Genomic DNA, 22,477 nt, shown 5'->3' with positions numbered 1-22,477 from the left:
ACGATACAGAACAGAACAGGATTAAAACAAAATAAATAGATCTCTTTTTCCCACCCAAAAACAACCCAAAACTGAAATGAAAGGAACTAAATGTGGAAAATTATTCTGAAGTGAAATAATGCTTTCCAAGGAAAAGATAAACAAAATTTTTGATTTTTTGTTTTTTTCTTTAAATATAGAGATGTACACATTTTTTCTTTTTGGACACAAATTGTGTTGAGGGAGGGTGGGGTGAATGAAGGGGGCAGCAGGTACGACAGAGGAGGTTGAAACAGGTGAGCAAAGTAGTGGTGACACTTCCTCAAAGAAGAAAAGGGTTGGTGCTCGCTCCCGTCGTTCCTCCGCCTCCCACTGACCCTCCTGCCCCCATCACTCCTCCTGTTCCAGCGGGCCCACCCAAAATCAGCTGAGGAGGTGCTGTGCCTCCGGGCCCCAACAGAGCCGAGCCCGGGGGGGCCATAGGTGAGAGCCCGCTGTAGGGCATGCCCATGGGGCTGGCCTGCATCATGCCCAGGCCCATTCCTGGAGCCCCCATACCCACACTCATTGGCCCCATGCCCATTCCGGGTTGCACCATGCCCAGCATGGGATTGGGAGGCACAGGACTGGAGCGGAGGCCGCTCAGGCCAAGTGATGAGGGCTGAGGTGAGATGGAGGTCATGGATGGAGCCACGCCGAAAGGGTTGGAGGAGGCAGGCGTTGGAGAAACTCCCCGACTGGAAATGGTGCTTCCTGGTGTCACTGCCATGCCAGGAGCAGGAGATGAGCCTGAGGGTCAGAGGGGACAGAAAAAAGTCATTTAATATCTACCTGTATGTTATGTTCAACACATTTTCATAGAATTATTATTTTTTTTATCAATATCAGGTTTTCAAATCTACGACATGTCATTTTATCGATAAGTACATCGACAGAGAATTATCAGCAACTTTTGTGATTGATTCATTCATTCGTTTTCTGTAATCAATTATCCTGTTAGGGGTCGTGGGGGAGCTGGAGCCTATCCCAGCTGACATTGGGGAGAGGCAGGGTACACCCTGGACAGGTTGCCAGACTATCACAGGGCTAAAGAAATGACTCTTTGTTGACCAGTCAATGGAATGCAGTGTTTTAACTCCACATTTTAACACCAGATCTGTGTGCTAGGTACCCCAACAGAGGGGGTGACCAAAAATGGGGACAGTACAAAACAGTTTCATCGGTACCATCTAGGGACGTAACGATACCAGAAACTCGATACGATATTATCACGATAAAAAAGTCCACGATGCGATATATATCACGATATTTATACAAGGGGAAAAAAGAGAAAATTTATTGTTAAAAATAGCTATTTTATTCAAAAATAGTGCATGTATACTGTACAGCATGTTATTTTTAACTTGAAAGCGTATCATAAACAAATCAACACACAGTTGAACATGTGCTTTCATTTCCCCCCTATTACTGCTNAGAGAGAGAGAGAGAGAGAGAGGTGGGTAGAGATGTGTGTAAAAGAAAACCAAAATAAATAAAGCCTAGCCATTTCCCTGGAAGTCATAGAAAAACTCAAAAACACACAATTCACTCAGTTTGTTCACGCCAGGTTGACAATCTTGACATCAAGGAGACCCTAGAACAGGAGATGAGGAGAGAAAAGCTCTGGTCCTGCGCTTTCATGTGATATGCGTGGCATTTCTGTGCGACCCTGCATTTCGCGAGTAATCCATCCAAAAGTAATGTGCAAAGCTGTATGAAAGCTTTGTTATACATTATTTTAGTGTAACATTATCTTTTTTTTTTCGCTGTGAAAACATTGGACTACCGACAAGTGCTTGGTCTTGTCGGAAAGCCACGATTCCGCTGTTTCACGTGATATACGTGGTTTCTTGTTATGACGCACGGTCGCGGAGAAAATCCACAGAGAAGAACAATCAATCTCCGTACTTTTATTCGCTGTTTCCTCCGGTCACGCACGGGTCAGAGACGGAGGCTGAGCTGCACGAGTCTGCTCTCACCTGCGTGCGCAGTTGCATGCAAAGGATTATGGGGAATGCAGTCGCACAGTCATATTACCGGCTCTGTAGGAGAACGCAGCTATATAACTACCGTGGCATTCCCACGACGGTATCGAGAATTTATTTTATCGCGACACCGCGGAATTTGACATATCGTTACATGCCTAGTACCATCTACAACTTTTTACAGTGGAAACAGAAAAAAAGTGTACCAAACTGACCCGTATCATACTGCTCAGTGGAAACTGGGCTATAGAGACAAACAACCATTTACATTCACACCTACGGCCAATTTAGAGTCACCAATTAACCTGCATGTCTTTGGACTGTGGGAGGAAGCCGGAGTACCCAGAGAAAACCCACGCTGACTCGGGGAGAACATGCAGGCTTTGCACACCGCATCCCCGGGGTGCAAACCAGGAACCCTCTTGCTGCGAGGCGACAATGATAACTACTGCGCCACCCTGCTGCCCCAAACTTTTCTGATAATAATTTTTTTCTGGCAAAAATGCAAAACATGGGTAGTCAGTGGCTTAGTGGATAGAGCAGGCGCCCCATGTACAAGGCTGTTGCCGCAGCGGCCCGGGTTCGACTCCAGCCTGTGGCTCTTTGCTGCATGTCACTCCCTCCCTCTCTCCCCCTTTCACGCTTGTCTGTCCTATCAATTAAAGGCTAAAACGTGCCAAAAAATATCATGAGTATAGTTCATCTCTCACATGATTGTTGGTTGGTTCATTGCCTGCATTTGATCTGGGGTGTTCAGAAAAACCGAATTCCTTTCAGCCAAACTCTCCCCATACTCCTACAGGTATCAGACACTTAAATTTATTGATTTTTAAGACCCATTCAAGACACCTTTTAACCAAATTTAGGACAGATGTTTTGACAAATCATGTTTTACTTATCCAGGCATCGCAGGTAAATAGTATATATGTGGTCTTGTGCAGAGGTAATTGTTATGTATGAATACAGTTATCAGAGAGAGTGAAGTTTGTCTACATTTTGCCAACAGGTAATTGCAAGTATTAAATAAAATGACGGTATTATAGTTTTTTAAAGATATGTGACATTAGAAATGATGACTTTTACATATAAAGGCTTCACTCATTTTCACAAAAAGAAATTAAAAAATGGATAAAGGAAATAAGATAAACTGTTTGTAGTTAAGACCTCACAAATTCAAATTTAAGGCTATTTAATGACGTTTAAGGTCTTACTGTAACATTGAATTGAAGACATTAAGGACCTGATTCAGAGCGTATTTTATATAGATGGTCTTTTTCAGCTGTGTATTATTGTGAATAATTAAACAGCTGATGATGGCATTTAAAACTTCGTGCAACCTGCATGGCTCTACCAAAAGCTTAAAAACCCTTCCCAGGAAGAGTAAGACTGACTAGAGAGGTAATGCTGAGCTTAATAAGAGCTGTTTTTCTCTTTCTCAGGTTACACACAGATAACACGATAGCTGTAACTAACCTGTGTTCTGGAGGAAGGGGTTGTGTGCTGAAGAGGAAGAGATGGAAGGAGGCGGCGGCTGTTTGGGTTTGGGTTTAGACGATACCAGGGAATCGAGATCCACAAGCGCTGCGTTGGGGCCGAGGAAGGACTCAGGAGTCTTACGAACGGGAAGTGAGGAACCAAGAGATGAAAGGTCGAAGGGCACCGGTGAGCCTGTGCTGTCACAGCCTGCTGCTGGGGACCCTCGTCGCTCTGGGTCTCCTGAGGAGGAAACGAAGGAGGAATAGAAATCAGAATATAATTTCTTTCATTATAATGAAACAGAACGTAGAACTGCTTCACCACAGATACTAGAGGAGGATGAAATGTAGGACAAGACAACTGTTGTGTGCATGCGTGTGAACCAGTACCTCAGTGTTTGTGAGTCCGTGTAGCTATAAGTGTGAATGTACCTGTGCCGTTTGTGTGTTTGGCGGTGCCACTCCAGATGTCGGAGGTGATAGGGTCAGAGGCAGGGACAGGCCCGTCCCTTGCCCAGGGGTCTACTGGCCCCCCCGAGGAGGACGTGCTGGGTGGCACTGGGGGGCCCCAGGGGTCGGCACTGGGGGGGGTCACAGCTACAGGGGAGGGGAGGAGACGCAGGGTAGGGGAGGGTTAACACAACACCTTACAGGTACAATCCACAATAAGGAGGGAGCAGGAAGCTGGGCTGGGTTCCAACACTGGTATTTCTCTCCTTGACCTCTGCAGTCCCACTAATTCCACAGGTGAGAGCAGACTTTCTGTAGCTGTCCACCGTGTTACTGTCACCTATTTGTTATCTAAAGCTCCGTGGAGGTAAAGGAGAGATAGTAAGCAGCTAGCCCACACATTAAAAAGGCACATAAGGGTAAGAGAAGAGACAGCGCTGGTTGAGACACAGCCACAGTCAGTCCTGAGTAGAAACAAGAGGATAAAAATCCCTGGTTTAGACACAGAGGGAGAATGGGTTTAGCATGCTTGCTTTCCTCATTACAAACTGAAAGCATGTGAGCGTATGAGATAATATGACAACATGGGGACATGACAGAAAATGTAACAGGGCTGTAATGAAGACAGGAAATGGAACGGTGGAGTGAAGAGGAATAAAAGTCGAGAGGTCTTCACATCCTCTTTCACCCACAGAGCAGGACACACTTCTGTTTTATACTCAGCGATGAGTATGTTTCCAACAAACCTGACAGAGTGAATACGTGACCAGTGTTGCAGCATCTTACCGGAGCTCCCCCAGGGGTCGACGTTGTTAACTCTGTTGGACGTCTCTCCCCAGGGGTCTGGGGGAGGGGCTATAGTGGGCGGGGCTCCCCCACCCCAGGGGTCGGAGCTTGTAGGAGATGTGGGCGACGCAACCCCCCAAGGGTCTGCGGGGGCTGTGCCCCACGGACCTGAGGCAGCAGGAGCAGGTACTGTGGGTGGAGGCGAGGGACCGGCAGAGCCCACAGTGGCGGCAGCAGGGGCGGCCCCCCAGGGGTCCACGGCACTCAGCTCCATCAGAGAGCCCTGAGAGAGAATATATTATAGATCAAAGGTGGAGTCAGTGACCCTGGAGCAAGACTGTTGATATTTTATTAAACACTTAAAACAAATCAGTGCTCCTCCAGATGCTCCGTTTTACTGTTGTACACGCTCCCACTGCCTTTATATCCATCTGAATATATCCATGGCCTTTCCACAGTCTCGTGCTCTGTTTCTGATTGGCTGGAATAGTGTGGTGCAACTCTGTCTGAGCCGGTTTGTTTGTTTCCCATTTACAGAACCAAGGCATGAACACCAGGTTTTTTTCAGCGCCCACCGAATAGACAGCTAGCAGACCATGAGGAGATATTTGCCTAAGAAATCTAAGACCCAATCACCCCACAACGCTGAGGTTAGATGATGGTGTTGTGATAAGATTCACAAAACACAGAAGTAGTAGACAACTTGCAGACCACACAGTTGCATCAAACAGACGGTGAACGAAACCAGACTGAACTTCTTACCATAAATTCTCAGTTTCTTTTCTGTGCAGTGTTATTATAACTTGATGAAACTACAAGATTTCTATTCCTGATTTCTGCACCATGTGCACAGATGTTTAAAGTCACATACACCGATGCTGTGGTTCGAGGGCCATCTGCGTTCAACAGAGAGACAGTTTCTGTAGATATTTCAGACCCCAGATCGAGGCTGAAATATGCTAGCGATGCCAGTTACAACCTTTAAGAATCTGACAGCATATAATGCCAAGTACAGCTTCAGTCGACAGAGTGTGAGCACACAGGCATCTTCTAGTATGATCAACGTATATGAAAATCTGAAAAATTTAAATTAATGAGCTACATCAAGTAATATGTCAACTGACAGGCCTGAAAAACAAATATAAATCCAAACATAGTGGCTGTGAACATCTGGACATATCCCAGAGAAAGCCCCATTTGGACAGGTTTCACATATGGAAAAATGGTATTGCATTAGCGACTAAAAAAAATCGGCATGATTTTGATCTACTTTGCATCAACGATGTCAGTAATATGTACGAACTGTGCACCCCTACATTAGTTATGAAAGCATCTGGTTTATTCAGCTGAGCATGCTATCATCTTCTTAATGATTTAAACTCAAGTATGTGACTGATTTAATGTGAGAGGCTTTAATAACCACCAACAAAATGTTCGAGTTCATATGTACAGTAAATTGCAAAAACACAGACACACAGCTAAAGAGAGTAACAACAGAAGAGTGAGAGATGTACAGTTTCACATACCTCCTCAGGCTTGGTCTTCTCCCTCTTGCTCTCCTCGATGGCCATCTGCAGTCTCAGGTCGTCGCCTCTGCGCAGTCGCTCTTCCTGCCAATCACACACACTGTGATGTCAGCAACCTGAGACACACACTTTCAGACAGCACACCACACGTATGGATTCAGGATTGGTTTACAAATCACAATAAAAGTCTGAATCAGTGGGATTGGAAAATGAACCTGACCTTTAATCATCGACAGAACATTAACGCAAATCAACCAATTCTACATTACAGTATTTCAACTAATAACCAATCAGACGAATGCTTGTTTCACACAGAAAAAAAGCTCATTCACAACCGTTGACACAAGACTACCCAAGAGAATACTGAGAACTGTAGTGCTGCTGTGGCAAGCAGGTTTAGACACAGATAGGATGTGAAAAACAGAATACTGAGGTTTGAACGCAGTTTCAACCAAGAGCAGCACTTAATGGGCGGGGCCGGGGGCAGCTGTGAAAGCAGCTGTGGTTAATTTGCTTGCTGACATGCTGTCATTGTGAATAATCCACAGAAGCTGGTTTTAATCTGTCTCTGCTGCTCGTGGTTCACTTGCTCACGATGCTGTGCATTAGAGATAGTTTTTCAGCTAAGCACAGTGGAGCCACTTTATCATCCAGCCTACCAGGAGCACAAAAGGTTATGATAAAAAAAAAATGGAGTGGAAATGAAGCAGGCTTTACATAACCAATATTGAATAAAAATGCCTTAATCACACCTAATACAGATCTTGCAGATCAGTCCAGGACATCCCTACCTAATGCCACCTTTTGTCCTACGTCTTTATAAGGAGGACTGACTATCACACAGCAGAACACTGACTAATCCACAAGGAAACAGGCCGTGTCTGCTGCAGAACTGAACAAGTCTCATGCATGATGCCACTAAGCAATAACAACAACAGCATTATCCCCCTTAAGACCCTGCATTAATTTATAAACTTAACCAGTCAAGTGGTAAAGCAGGTTCAGGACTCTAACCACCTGAATACAACAAGCAAACACGTTTTGCACTCAGTGAACACAGAACAAGGAGGTTACAACAGCAGGAGACAGGTGTAACAGGTCAGGAAAAGAGTGCATCTCAAATAAAGGCTACAGGTCAAAGCATGCCATCAGAGAGGGTGACAGGGAGGAAAGAACAATCAACACTTACAAACCATTCAGTGTTAAATTTAGTCAGTTATGATGAATATTTGCCAATGCCATGCAAATTCAACAAATCAAATTAGAGTTAATTCTTCGGGGGCTCACTGGACAAAGATTTGAAAAGCATCTACACTTTTTTATGAGTGCAAGCACTGTGAAAAAATGTGACACTGCACAGCAAACTAAATTATCTCAACCAAATTACTGCAGTCTGATGCAAATTTGCATCTTGAGGAAAATGACACATGACAAATATGAGCATAAATTAATTTTTCCTGGTTGATCAATACACGATGTGTGTTTGAGAGATTCCAATTGACAGAAAGACAGATAGTTGGTGACTGGCTGGCCAGTCAGCTGGGCTCACTCTCTGCCCCTGACCTTTTGTTGCATCTCTTTGCTGAGTGTGATTGCATAGCGGAGCTCTGCGTCCTCCAGAGGGTCCTTGCTAGTCTGGGGGAGGTCAGGTGTTACATGGTGAGAGCAAAGCTAGGTGTATGTCGTGAAAATTATCAGTAATATGCCTCTGTGTACACAACTGCTGCAACAGACTGTACAAACTGCAAACTTAGCTGTAGTTATAGTCATGCTTTAATCCTTATCTTAGAGAGCAGTAATGCATCTGTCCCTGCCTTGAATATGCTGCTTTGTGTTACCTGCTCTGCCTCTTCTTTACTCATGGCCAAAGCCAGCTGGAGCTGTAGATCTTCCTCTCCAGAGCTCTGTGGCCACGCCTGCTCAGGGTCTGCCCCTCCAGAGTGGGAGCCCACTGAGAGGCTGCCCCCCAGGCTGGGCGCTGAGGGAGCTGAGGAGGCTGCAGCAAAACAAATAAGCATATGCATGGATGAGAGCTCGACTCAGGTTATTAACTTCTCAGAGAAGCTCAGAGATTCTCTCAGAGTGTATCACTGTATCTCTGAGCACTGGCTCAACCCTTTATTATGTCTGTTTTAAGGGCAAATCTCACCACTGGAGGTCTGTGCCATCTTCTCTTTGGTTTTGAGGGCGTGGATCCTCTCCTCTCTTAGTCTCTCTTCATCTTTCAGCAGCGTCACAAGCTGTTTGGCTTTCTCTCGCACATTCACCCCCTGGAAAAACACAGGTGTAAGCACACAATTACATGCTGCAGATGTGTGTTCCCTTTTTTAAATGTTATATTATACAAACACACATACATTTAATTACTAAAGCTGTGACTACACTGTGCTGTTAGTGTAACAGCTCGTTAACTTACCACGGTTTCAGTTATCAACAACCCATAAAAACCTTTTATGGACGGCTCTGTAAGTTTGCACAAGAGGTCGGACACTCATTGTAAAATGTCCTTGAATAACACACGGCGGCGACTTTGTGCATTCCACAGAGGTGGACCTTACTCGCAAATCACTCTAACTTTCTATGCAGCTTTGTGAGCGTGGCCGTGTTTGTGTACCTGGTCTTTGCCGTCCCTGTCTATGTACTGAAAATCCTTGAGGGTCTGGACTGCGTATATGTTCTCTCGGCACTGTTGGGCGACACGTTCTGAACCGGTCTTGATCAGGTACTCCATAAGAGTCATAGCCTGGAAAATACAAATCACAAACAATGACCAAAGGTAGAAAAGGTCTGGAAATGCAAATATTAAAGCCATTAACAAGCTACAGTCATTCACACACGCAAAAATACACAGCTATGTAGTGAAGGAGTGGGAATCACAAAATAACTTATAATGTGAAAACTTTTACCACAAAAATCTGGAAAAATACTACAAAAAATCTGTAATTTATTCATTTCATAAAACCAGTAATATTAACACTGCATTTGAAATCACTCCCTCTCTTACTCATGGACTATAGCTAACAGTAAACACTCAATAGTTCACTCTGTAGTGGACAGTAAATCAAGATTTTAAGACACACCTCTGAAATTCAGAGGCAATGATTCAGAGTCTGAATCATTGTCATTCTGCTTTATCACATATGGTGTAGCAACAACTGTATTTTTTTCCCTGTATAAAATGGGATGTATTGCATTGTGGGACTGTTAGCAGAAAGCTAAGTTCACTTTGTTGACACTGCTTTAATTCCACTCTGGGAATACTTGAAAGCACTATATAGAATAGAAATTTCACTCTAAAATTCTATTTAAAAAAAAAAGAAGATGAAAATCAAATTAAATTAAGTGGACTGCACTGTAAATAGGGTGGGATTTCAGATGCATCCTGTTGCTAGAATAATGTACATTACACATACATACATTGCACTGCAACACTGCAAACACAATATTGAACTATTGGTATGTACTGTGATCACCACAACAATATTCCCAACCATAGGTGCAGTGCTGCTGGAGCACACCAGAATGCCGCTATGCCACTTTTTCTTTCCTCAAAGTACAGAAATATTTTAGTTTCCATTTTTCAGTTGAAATTAATTACATTTAATAAGTGCCTGAAGATCCAATTATCAAATAAAATAAATAAATAGAATGGTCAAAGTTGTCAAATGTACAATTAGGGTGTGTTGACTGATTCATGACAACGTCAGCTCGTGCACTGAGTAACATGCAAGAAAACATTCCACCTTAAAAGTTGACAGGAGCCGCCGGCAGCTCTGGAGCAGCAGTGACTTCAATTATTTTTTCTCAGTCTATAGCTAGCTGACTGTATATGATATATGCATCACTCTTCCAACGGTTTCTTCATTAATGAAGCATTTGAAAAGAAGCATTACAAAGCCAGTCTGTTAAACTTGGCCAGCTTATGCTCCAATGCCTGCAGGGAAGCTACGTTTAACGAGCCTGACCTCTGCCTGCACTGCAACTTTTCCTGAGAACGGATGTTATGAATGCGGCTTCATGTGCACCGCACAAGTATGTAAATGAATCATTCAAAACACAAACTACTTGTGTTATTTGGCCTGTACTGTATTGGTTAATGCTACACTAATTACAACCGACTACATTCACAGTAGAGCCTTATGCTCTAATGTTTGGCTGACTACTGTGTAATAATCACAACATGATGAAACCATTACTAAAGTCTGTCTAACATTTGATCATGTGGTCAGTTGTAGTTGACCGCTGTAGACTCTGTAAACTTTCCAGGAACAGCAGTTACATAATTTTCAAAAGAGCCACAACTTAACCACATCTGTGCACAAATACACGTGTGTCAAAGGTGCACTCCAGTACTTAAAGAAATGGCATTACACCCCTGGCTTTAACACACACAAACACACCCACATACACAAACCTTGTACACGTGTCTCCAGTTCTTGCCATGGTCATTGAGGCGCTTCCACACCATGCTCATGATTTCCGAGAAGGCCACAACATTGTAGGTCAGGTCAGCAATCTCTGACATCAGAGAGCTGCTGGGGCCCCATGGGTCATTGGATGTCGCCTCTCTAACCTGCACAACAGCACAGCAAGCGACAAAGTGAAATTATCCTCCATCCAAGACTGTCCGTGGTAAGAAAAATTTGGGGCAATTTAATGGTCCACAGTGTTCTGAGTAGCAATGCAAACTCAATTACAACACAAGGAAGACAGGGAAAAACTAATGAACGGATAATATGATTAGATTATGTCGTATCATGTATAACAAGGGGAAAGAATGAGGAGATTGCTTCAAAGAAATATTAGATTATCAGCAGCTACGTTATGTCATATGTGCTGCAGAGATACACGGGCGACATTTAAGCCGCGGACATATGGGGGATGTGGGTGTGAGAGGACGGCAGAAGAAGCCAGATAAGCAGAAGGACACACAACCTTGATTTCAGCCTCTGAATAGTTGTGGACGATGTTCTTTACTTGTCGCCGTAGCGATGAGGTCGACATGGCAACGGTCTGGCCGTCGAGTTCTGTTGCAATCTGAACAGCAGACGGAGAAGAAGGGTTGTAGAATAAAGTTAATACAAAACAAACAGCGACAGGGCAAAGAACATTATTTAAAATGAAATGTAAGACAAAAATACTTCATTAAAAGAGTTATTACTGATAAAAAAAAAGAGTGCACGAAGATGAAGAGTTAAACGGACTGGAGCAGATGCATGCAAGCACAAGAGTCTGGATGAAAGAGTGAGGGACCTTGAGAGGAACAATCAGAGTGTGAAAGATGGTGTCTATACCAGAGATCATTCTGAAATCACGTGACTACTGGCATCAACAGAGGAAGAGAAACAGCGTCATGCACACCTGTTACACAAGAATGATGTAGAATAAGGGTCTCTCCTCTTGGTATCTTTTTCGTGTGTTCTGGCTCGTGAGCCACTCATTCACGGAGTGCTATGTCTCAGTTTGTCTGTTTCTTCCCGTGGCAACATTGGGTCCCAAAACCTCGAGCGTGGGGAGATGAAAACTACAGAGCAAGATTGAGATTAACGTTAAAAAATAACCCATAGTCACTGAAAGATTACTACTAAATCACAACAAAGAAATAAGGACAAGTTAAAACTTTATGCTGGATTACAAAGCAGATATTCAGCAACAAATCACAGGACTTGCTGCTGATCCACACATGGCTAATATTTAGATTTAACATAATAGTTAAAGACTTCATCTTACTTATAAAAGTCGGGTCTTGAAGTCCTTTTTATTCTCTTAACAATAGCAGATAGTATAAAGAGACTATTGCTGAGCCACTAACACACAGAATGGTAAAAAAAACGTGTTGTTCCTCATACTCGTAAAATCAGTTGTCAAATCTAAATAGTAGCATTAGGTATAAGTCACATTATCTGAGTTGAAAGGAACTGCATGTGTTAGGAGTAAGACATGTGGAAGTACACATTTCAAACTTGTGATTCATTCATGGTTCAGTCAATAATTACTTTCACGTTTGAAAATCATTCAGGCAACCTCTATCTTTCCATCAGGGTCAAGCTATGCAACAGCAGCATTAAATAAATATTGGATTTCTGCACAGAAACTGAATTTTGAACTCTGCGGCCTGCTACACAACAACATGTGTCCATTTAATTTCATGTAATAATATTTCTTATCATCAGATTGATAACACCATGAGCTGTTATCTTAATCTCATTACCAGGCAGTAACATCAAGTGGAATAAGAGTTTACAGGAATGGAAAGACAGACGCCATATAAGAGCATAGAAAGACTTGTAAAGCTAATGACTTTTTAATTTAAGAGATGAGCCAAGAGTACGCAAATCTGAACTTGATAAGACACTATGTGCAGGGGCATCTCAGAACATACAGCTGTCAAGCCTCGAAGTGAAACACAGTGTTTTACTCCTGTCAGCTATTAACAAGAGGTGAAGTGTAGGGTGAGCAAGTTATCAGCACAAACTGGATGACTGACAAGCGGAGACACTGTCTGTTGAAATAAATGGTTGTTTCTGTTGTGCCACACTGGTAGCTGGGTCTGCGTTTGACAGCAGCATCACAGACCCATCCAGTTTGCTGCTGCTGGTGGTGTAATGGCATGCAGAGAATGATTTTGTGGCACAATATCGGATCCCTCGGTACCTACTGAGCATTGTTTGTATTTGATTGCTTACACAGCAGGCTGAAACACTGTTGCTGACCAGATGTATCCTTTCACCGCCACTATCTGCATTTTCTCACCAAATACACGCCATCTCGGCCTGTTACAAAACAACATGACAAACAAAAAGCTTTCTGAAAGTGGCTTTAGAAGTACCTAACTCACCTCCAGACATCACTTTGTTGTCAGTCCATTTAAAAGTTCTCGATGAAAGTTTAAGAGCAAGCCTTAACCCTAACCTTTCCCGTACAATAATAAAAGACACCCAGTCATTATCCAGTTATTCGTCTGCCTCTTCATAAGGCTGTGCTATAATTATGTTATTGCTTGAGTTTGGACATGTTCTTCTCTTTAGATGCACTTAATGGAAAGAGAAGAAGTTTGAGCAAGCTCAGCAAAGGGCATTTAAGATCATCTTCAAACACAGTGCTTGGCCACTCCCTCAGCTGCAATCTCTTAAAGACTAAAGGGAGGAAGACACTTTTTTTGCGCCAAAGAAGATGATAAATTCATCCCACCCACTGCATGAATATTACCTCCGACCAGGCAAATGAGCACTGAAAGGAGAAACAGTGCTGCTCCCTCCATTCTTGCAGACCTTTCTGCAGACTGCACTCAGACTCAATGGTGACAGGGAGGTACATAGACTCACCTGGGTTTACTGTTTTTTTGTTTGTTTATTTGTTAGTTTGTTATAAGCAATGTAAAGAATATTGGCACGCTCCATGCCTGTGGACTGTTTCCCACACTCACAGTTAAATAAACTGGTTTATTAACAAGAGTAACACATTTTAGCAGTTATATGAATTCAAACATGACTTTTTGTTCAGGTTTTCTTTGGCAAACCAGTGACATGACAGATATGCTCTTCCAAAACACAACTTTTTAAAGTGTTCGTATAGGCCTGACACAAATGTATGTCAGTGTTTAGATTTGTAGGTCAGACAAATACGAGACCATGTTACATAAAGGAACATAAGGCAACTATTGCAAAAGCCAGCTCAGGGACTCCTGAAGCTTTGTACCAAAGTTCAGACACGCTAACTGATCTGTGATAAGGGACATAACATGCCCTTGGTATCTCTGGTTGTCATACATTTCTCCACAATCTATACCACTTTGAGAAAATGTAATTTACTACGTTTAATTTCTGCTGTTCTGAAGCACTAAGGGACAGAAAACGCAATCACTTTATGGTCTACTATGAGAGACAGATGCCGTACTTAGCTCAACACACAGCTAGCCATGCAAAGCTAAACACTGAACGTTAACGACCTGTTGTAGATAAGTGATTGAGGACCAAAAAAATCCCAGTTACACCTATGTTATAAATGTAACGTAAGCTTTGCATTAGCAACAGGGTGAAGAGTTGGCATTAAACCTAAGCTATTATTGCAGTGTAGAACTCACACCCTCGACACAACCTGTTGAAACTTCTCCCCTCTGAAAAGTGCGACAGAACAACGTATGCCAAAACAACCAGACACTAAAACGGTTTCTTTCCACAGGCAGTCACTATGATGAACAGGTAACATTAGTCATCCAGTGTCAATAACTTTGTGGTATTTTTATAGCTTATAGACACCGTTTTTTAACATGCAAATATCAACATCAATGAGTATAAGCAGGCTGTGGGCTATATACTGCCAAATCCAACTACCTCATGTATGTAAAGCAACCTGTTATAATAATAAATTTTATTCCAGCACCCTCTGCACTCCATGCCATTGCATAACTGTCTTCTATTCAAGAAGGAGAAGATGACGACTTACTTTAATAATCCCAGAGGGGAAATTTACTCACACAAACGCTACCTATACACGTGCATTTAATGGAGAGATGTGTCAGATCGAGGGGGCTGCCCATGGACAGGCACCTGAGCAGTTGGGGGTTCTGTGCAGGGGTGGAAATGAACTCTCTTGTCCACCTGCCACTGTGACTGGTGGATTCCAAAATCTACCAGCCACTCAACGGATTACTGTGTTTTTTTGGCTGGTAAGTGAAGCTAATCTGGCAGTCACATGTATACTTAACCAACATTTGGCTGGTGTGTCTGGTGCTAATTTCCAACCCTGGTTCTGTGCCTTGCTCAAAAGGACAAGAGCATGAACTGGTAACTCTTCAGCTACCAGTCCACACTCCATACAGGGTCTTGAACAGAAGACCTTCTGGTTCCCAAGTCAAGTCCCTATGTACTGAGCTACTGCCGCCCTTAAATCTAAAAATAATACAATGTAGTAGTAGTAACAATAATAATAATAATAATAATAATAATAATAATAGGGCAGCACAGTGGTGCAGTGGCTAACATTGTTGCCTCACAACAAAAAGGTTCCTGGTTCAAACCCTGGATGGGGGGAGCCCTTCTGTGAGGAGTTTGCATGAGAGAAACCCAGAGAGAAACATGAGAGAAACCCACGCTGACACTTTCCCACGCTCACACAGGGTGTCAGCGTGGGTTTTCTCTCAGGTACTCCGGCTTCCTCCCACAGTCTAAAGACATTCAGGTTAATTGGTGACTCTAAATTGTTCATAGGTGTGAATGCGAGTGTAAATGGTTGTCTGTCTCTATGTGTCAGCCCTGCGTTAGTCTGGCGACCTGTCCAGGGTGTACCCTGCCTCTTGCCCACAAAGTAAATTTTGTTACATATGTTATGTACTTTTTTATATATATATTCATATCAAGTCATGGTAGTGCGATGTTTTTGTTTACCTTGTTCAGCTTTGCTGTCCTTGCTTTTAGCTGTTATGTTTGTTTCTGTGCGAGTACAAAAAACTCAAGAGTCAAATTCCTAGTATGTGTTAGGGGTAGGCAATATGAAGAAAATCAAAAATCTATATATTTTTGAACAAACACCTTGATGTCCATATTGTGAATATACTGTAGGTTTGCTTGTTGTTGCTTTAACAAAATATTTACACAATAAGATTTTTTTTAAGTAATGGTCTGTAATGTGGATATAAAGACTAAGTGGGTAAAGGCAAATAACAGTAAAGCTACAACAGTCTGGGAAGCTCAGTAAAGTATATCACTTTACTATAATGCAGTCTTTAAAACCAGGAGAAGACAAGACAGTATCTAGTCTAATATCACACTATCAATCTAATATTGATATCCTGCCCAGCCCTATTATATTTACACATTTACTTTGCCAATAAAAGCTGATACCAGATCTAACGTATTCCTTCTATCAACTGCATGCAGTTAACGTTGCACACCACAACGAAGAAGTTACCCACACCCTGTTAGCTGGCACACAGATAACGTTAACGAACCGCTGCCCATCCAAATGCAGCTTTCCCTGTCACACCTACCAAGTTAGCTAGCTAACGCTGTGTCAACTGACGTTATGCTAGCTAACCAGCAACTGTTAACTTACGCTGGGTGTTTGACACAGCGCAGAGTCTAGACTCAGAGTTAATGGTTACCCTCACATTAACGTTATACAACAGTGTTACCAGGTGCATCGTCAAACCAGCATATGTGTGCCACATAGACTGTGTGCGAAAGACAAGTTTACGAGCAACTACTACAGCTAATTAGCCAACAAACGCTAGCTGTCACCTGGCACCGTTAGCTTACATTAGCCACTTAGCAAGCAAACTCTCCCATTCTCACCTAAGCTAGTCGAAACAGTTGGCTAGCACTTTGACACCAGGGTTTGGGTAAAGTCTGGGTAAAGTATAAACAGGGGTACAGAAAGGTGTAGCTAGGCAGGAATTAGCAGGCAAAGTAACGTCAAATTAAAGGTGGTGTTCTTGTCTCAACACTGAAACAAACCAGACCAGACACGGACGTTAAGGTTACCTGTCAGTTTGACTGATAAAAGAAATCACTTGCTGCTCTGTTGCTGCTGCTGCTAGGAAAGATTAGCCTGCTAGCAAGGTAGCAGTTAGCTAGCTAGCTCCTGCCAGTTAGTTCGCAACAGGACTGCTGGACTGTACAAGCTTTAACAAGGACACGTCCTGCTTCAGGACAGTGTTGAACCCACGAGTTCAAACCACAAGGCAAAAATGTCAAGAAATAAAGACAACACAGCACAGTAAAAATTGAAATCAAGTGTGTACTGACCCTGTTGTAGCTTGAATGTACGAGGAGATGGCCGAATTTCCGCTTCCGTTCTCGACTACAGGAAAGACCGCACCCCCTGTAGCTTTGTTTTCCTGGGATGGTAGTAGAAGACTCATGAATTATTAATTGACTTTCTAACAGCCTGAATTAAAGTCCCAAATGAGCAAAACAAAGTGAAACGACGTTTTGTTATTGTTTAAGCCCTTCAAAAGGAGACAGGAACGTGACTTTTAATTGATTGTCTGGCCTAATTTCTTTTTTATTCAAATACCACCCACGCACTGTGTAGGGGAAAGAAATCACATCCTCTTTCATCAACATGTGACGCTATTTCCTTTTTTGTAGACCGAACATTTTAAACACCATGTATACTTACATACAGGCCTATCAGATGTAAAGTAAAGCATTGATTGGGCTCATACAGCCACGTGGAAAGCAGGGAGGACAGTTATACAGAGGGTGATCAACAGATAACTTAGAGCCTACTTTAGTCTTTAAACCAAAACTGAAACTAGGGTGAAGTCAGGTAGTCTAATTGGGGACAGTCTATGGTAGATTACCAAGAAAACCCCCTAAAATTCTGAGTGTGTTACCATTACACTTGTTATGTATCTCTGCTACATCTCTATAAAAAATGTGTTGCCAAGCAAAATACTTAAGAAACTTTCAGTCATGGACCCATGTTCAGGTCATGTTCAGGTAAAATGGGACAGCTTGTACCCTGAAGTAAAATGGGACAGTCATGTTTGTGCTTTAAATAGTTAAATCCATTCATCAATTCAGTCAGTAATTCATTAACTAATTAATGTAAACTATATTCATTAAAAACGATCATCCAACTGTTCTGCCCTGTTCTTTTAGTGCCTGTTTGTACAGTGGAAATACAGTGTGTGTGTGTGTGTGTGCTTGTGTGTGCAACAATGATTTTTTATTTTTATTCTATTTAACCTTTATTTAACCAGAAAGTCCCATTGAGATTGAAAATCCCTTGTACAAGAGAGACCTGGCCGAGGTAGCAGCCAATCAAAACACATTTAAAATGCAACAAATACAACATATAATACAAAAATCCACAATAAAACAACAACTATTCAAACATAGTGACCTCTCAAGAAAAAACAAGCACATGTCTCTATCACCACATTCTTTATGATGCCCTTAAATTCATGGATGGATATAAGTGTTTCTAATTTAGATCTTTTTGGAGATTGTTCCATGTTCAAGGTGCATAGTTGTCTGTTAAAACCAAGGGTACATTGAAAACCAATGGTACCATTGCAGTTGTCTGCACATGGTCATGTTTTTAATCGACAAAAAAAAAATACTAAAACTGTCTGTAATATTACAGGGTGGTGCACAATAGCATAGGTCATGATTGTATGGTACCTTGTAGCCTAAAATGTGCTGGTTTCACTTGAGAAAAACATCCAATTTTAGCGTCATTCTTTTGTCCCATTTTACCTAGGCGCATGACATACTCACTCAAAACCATTTCCCAAGAAAAGTAAAGTGTATTGTGAAATTATTTTGATTATAAGTCAAACATTCTACAGCCGTTTTTGTTGTTAAGGGCCTTCCCTGATTGTTTTAGCTGCAGCTCTCTTATTTCAAAGCAGAACAGAGAATCAACATCCCATATGGCGTCCCTGCAAGTGCCCACACTATTTCTCTTAGACCCAAAAAAAATTATATATACATATGTAAAACATATTTTGCAGTAACATGTTTGGTGATTCCTTGCTAATATTTAAAGAACCCAAGATGTAAAACCTTACTTGTCCCATTTTACTTGATACCCCAAACTACCCAACTTCACCCTGTTTGCACTGCACTGTAATTTTCATTAATCAAGTACTTTTATTGATTTTAATTGTACTGCAACTTTATTAAACTTCATTTAAAATCAGTTAAATAATCTTGTTATCTTTGCACCTCTTTTAACGGGGATTTTTTAAATTGTAAATCATTTAGAATTAATTTTACCTTTTATATCTTTTTTATCCTTTATTATGTTTCATTTTTTATTGCTCATTAAGAACTTTGAATCGCTCTGGTGTATGAAATGTGCTATACAAATAAAGCTACCTTGCCTATTTATGTCTTAATGAATTCTTTATTGACTACAAATTGTAATTATATTAACAGTCAACAAACTGGCCTTTCCCACTTTCTGGTTTAAAGGACATAACCCAGTGCATGTGGTTCATTATGACGTAGCTGTTTTACCTAAACTCTGTGGGGATATTATCACCATCATTGTCACCACCAATACATTCATGACCAATGTGAAAATGTGTGCAGGTCATATGAATGCTGTCATATGTAGTTTATGCTTTAAAGGAATGCTTCACCCACAAAATGACCATGTGTAAATCAGTAAGTCGTGTAACCTTGAATTTGTGAAGAAAACTTTTCTTACATGCCTCCACAGAAGACAGTGAACATATTAATTTATGGATTGATTGTGGACCATGTTTAACAACAGCAAACTGTATCAAAACATCAGTTCATGAACTCTCACACGACTTGTGCTGTATAATTCAAGTCTCTTTTATCCAGTTGTATTCTGGGTACTTCCCAAACCCATGCACTTTTGCAAGAACTCACGATTTAAAACATAACTGAAAGTGACTGAAAGTATCTATGCTCTCTTTCAAGCCAAGTTTTTTTTGGTGAAAATGTGTTTTGGGATGTACTGAGTATACAACTAAATAAATAAGGCTTGGATTATACTGCTCAAGTTTCTGAGAGTTTGTAAATGGATGTTTTGATATAGTTTGCTGTTGTTGAACATGGTCCCGAATCAATCAGTAAATCAATATGTCCATTTTCCATGGAGGCATGCAAGAAAAACTACAACAAGTTTTCTTCACAAGTTCAAGGCAAGGTTTTGTGGGTGAAGTATTCCTGTAATTGTCCTTATAAAGTAAGAGTGATCAGCTATACAGATTTAAAGTCATCCTCACCCACACAGAGCTTCTCTTATTCATGTCTGCAATTCAAGCAGAGGAGCTGGAAGTTACGTAATCTGAATCAATTTTCTTTTTGCACAAATAGTCCTAAACACATTACATTTACTTCCCCAGACGCTCCTTATGACTGCTTATCAAACAAAAGTCTCCTTGTTGGAGCCTCAGTGGGGAGACACATGAGCCAGCTGCTGATTGATTCTCCTCAGTGGTTTGAAACTATAATCTGCAACAGGCCACATCATGTCGAGAGCAGCATGTACTTCACCTCTAATTTCAAGCTTACAGCACCTTAATCAAGACTGACCTAGAAATGCAAAATCACTCCCTGAGCTTCATTAATAAGTCATGTAATGTAACGCACAATACTGTGTGTGGTTTATCCTCAGTGATGTAATGGCACACTTTGTCCACACAGAGGCATCATTGAACTAACTGTGGCATCAAGTGATACCAGAGCAGCTCACCTCAGAGCCGCCTGTCACTGGATCCATAAATATTACATGTTAAGCCTGATAGATCAGAACAACACAGGGACAGCTGGGGTGCATGTGTGGTACAAGTCCCCCTTTTATCTTCCATGTCTTTATCCTTTTATCTTCACCTTCTCCCCAGGGAGGAGGGGACTGAAAGAAATACTGCAGCATGACTCAAGCAAACTGTACAACTGTGATGCGCTGTCAAACTGCTTTGGAAACAGTAATCTCATGAAGACAAACAAACAAACGCAGGCGATTAGGCCAAGCATAAAAGCTATTTCGACACGTGTTGTTCCACTGTTATGTCACAGAGAAACTTTATACAGCGTTGCCTTTATGCTCACTGGCCCTGCTGTGTTAGAACAGAGTTTGTGATTAATTTAAGAGCACAACATTGATGTTTTGCTGTGTATGTATGAAATCTAAAACTAACTAAATCAATACATGTCTGTTATCAGTTTGTGAATGGAAGAGACATTTATTAGTTTGCCCTTAACTCTGATGCACAAATCAGCAAAACAGAATGATTTTCAAATGATTTAATGGATGAGTAGACCCTCAGGCAACAAGAACATGCAAAACAAAAACAAAGAGACACAAAACCACCACAAGGAGACATAAAATGACACAAAACAGCCAAAACACAGGCACAATTACCTCAGAGAGATACAAAATTACCTCAGCAAGACACAAAGTTACCTCAAAGACACCCAAATGGCTACAAAAAGACACTAAGCAACCACAAAGATGCAAAAAATGACCCCACAGTGATGCAAAACAACCAAAAACATCATATAATTACTCCACAGAGACACAACCTTACCTCAGAAGAAAATGACCTAAAAGAGACTCAAAAGACTACAGAGACACAAAACAACCAAAAGGAGACATAAAATGACCACAAAGAGACACAAAACAACCACATGGAGACATAAAACAACCAAAAGGAGACACAAAATGACCACAAAGAGACAAAAAACAACTACAAAAATACACAAAACAACCAAAAGAAGACACAAAATGACCACAAAGAGACATAAAACAAGTACAAAGAGACACAAAACAGCCACAAAGAGACACAAAATGACCACACAGTGATGCAAAACAACCAAAAATATCATAAAGTTACTCCACAGAGATACAACCTTACCTCAGAAAGACACAAAATGACCTAAAGGATACCCAAAAGACTACAAAAAGACACAAAACAACCAAAAGAAGACACAAAATGACCACAAAGAGACATAAAACAAGTACAAAGAGACACAAAACAACCAAAAGGAGACACAAAATAACCACAGAGACAAAAAACAACGACAAAAAGACACAAAACAACCACATGGAGACACAAAATGACACAAAATTGATGTTTTGTAGTGTAATATCAAATCTGAAACTCAAAATAAATCAAGACATGTCTGTTATCAGTTTGTGGATGGAAGAGACATTTATTGGCTTGCCCTAAATCTTGATGCACATATTAAATACACAATGATTCCCAGATGAACAAGTGGAAGAGTAGACCCTCTTCAGACAAATCTAAGTCAGAAGTCAAATCCTGTCAAGGAGATGCTCATTGATCTCTGTGCTTCTGCATGTGCAGTTTCAGCCCCTGAGCTCTGAGCTCTGAGCTCATCACATTGGTAACTGTCACTTTACATTATATTGCCACTTTACTTTTCTTAAACTGAACTGTTCACATATCCTCGTGAGACCCCAGCTTTTGTTTAGTATGCATTTTTAATTTCTCTTAGTTATTTCGGATGAAAAGGACCCAGATAAATGTAAAAACAATAACACACTGTCTTTGAACAGAAACAAAAATAAATAATAAAGAAAAATGTCCTGAAATGAGGATATTGAGTTTATTTTTAATAGTCACAAGTGTGTGATAAAATATAAAATTGTTTATTTCAATGCCTGAACATGGTTGTGCAAAAACTAAATTACAAATAATGCAACACATCCAAAAGCCTTGTGATTCATTTTCATTATTATCCTCAAATGAAACAATAATAAAGTTCCAACGTCCTAAAACGATTAC

General features: G+C 41.2%; 1 protein-coding gene across 3 annotated transcripts; it reads right to left on the bottom strand.

The window, feature by feature from the left end:
- Positions 1-220: 220 nt before the first annotated feature.
- epn1a (epsin 1a) lies at positions 221-17,116 on the bottom strand. Of its 3 annotated transcripts, none has more exons than XM_050047373.1 (13): positions 16,986-17,116; positions 11,602-11,764; positions 11,176-11,277; positions 10,655-10,813; positions 8,855-8,983; positions 8,390-8,510; positions 8,079-8,236; positions 7,804-7,875; positions 6,241-6,324; positions 4,715-4,997; positions 3,911-4,075; positions 3,477-3,719; positions 221-768 (listed from the first exon to the last, which is right to left on the bottom strand). In XM_050047373.1, the coding sequence occupies exons 3-13, from the start codon at positions 11,242-11,244 to the stop codon at positions 302-304; spliced, it is 1,950 nt and encodes a 649-aa protein (XP_049903330.1). In that variant the 5' UTR covers positions 11,245-11,277; positions 11,602-11,764; positions 16,986-17,116; the 3' UTR covers positions 221-301. The 3 variants fall into 3 exon arrangements, with proteins under 3 accessions (XP_049903330.1, XP_049903329.1, XP_049903332.1); XM_050047372.1 differs by lacking the exon at positions 16,986-17,116 and adding an exon at positions 16,722-16,922; XM_050047375.1 differs by lacking the exons at positions 7,804-7,875; positions 16,986-17,116 and adding an exon at positions 16,722-16,921.
- Between the last annotated feature and the right edge of the window lie 5,361 nt (positions 17,117-22,477).

Source organism: Epinephelus moara, chromosome 6 (genome assembly GCF_006386435.1).
Source record: "Epinephelus moara isolate mb chromosome 6, YSFRI_EMoa_1.0, whole genome shotgun sequence".
NCBI classification, from domain to species: domain Eukaryota; kingdom Metazoa; phylum Chordata; class Actinopteri; order Perciformes; family Serranidae; genus Epinephelus; species Epinephelus moara.
Note: the sequence above shows the minus strand (reverse complement) of the source record. Positions and strands in the feature narration are given on the sequence as shown.

Bases quoted from the DNA above. Each gene is read 5' to 3' on its own strand.
- epn1a (XM_050047373.1), bottom strand. From the start codon at position 11,244: ATGTCGACCTCATCGCTACGGCGACAAGTAAAGAACATCGTCCACAAC. The intron at 8,984-10,654 runs GTTTGTGTATGT...TGTATTTTCCAG, and splicing joins ACTGGAGACACGTGTACAAG to GCTATGACTCTTATGGAGTA. The intron at 7,876-8,078 runs GTAACACAAAGC...GACCTCCCCCAG, and splicing joins GTAAAGAAGAGGCAGAGCAG to ACTAGCAAGGACCCTCTGGA.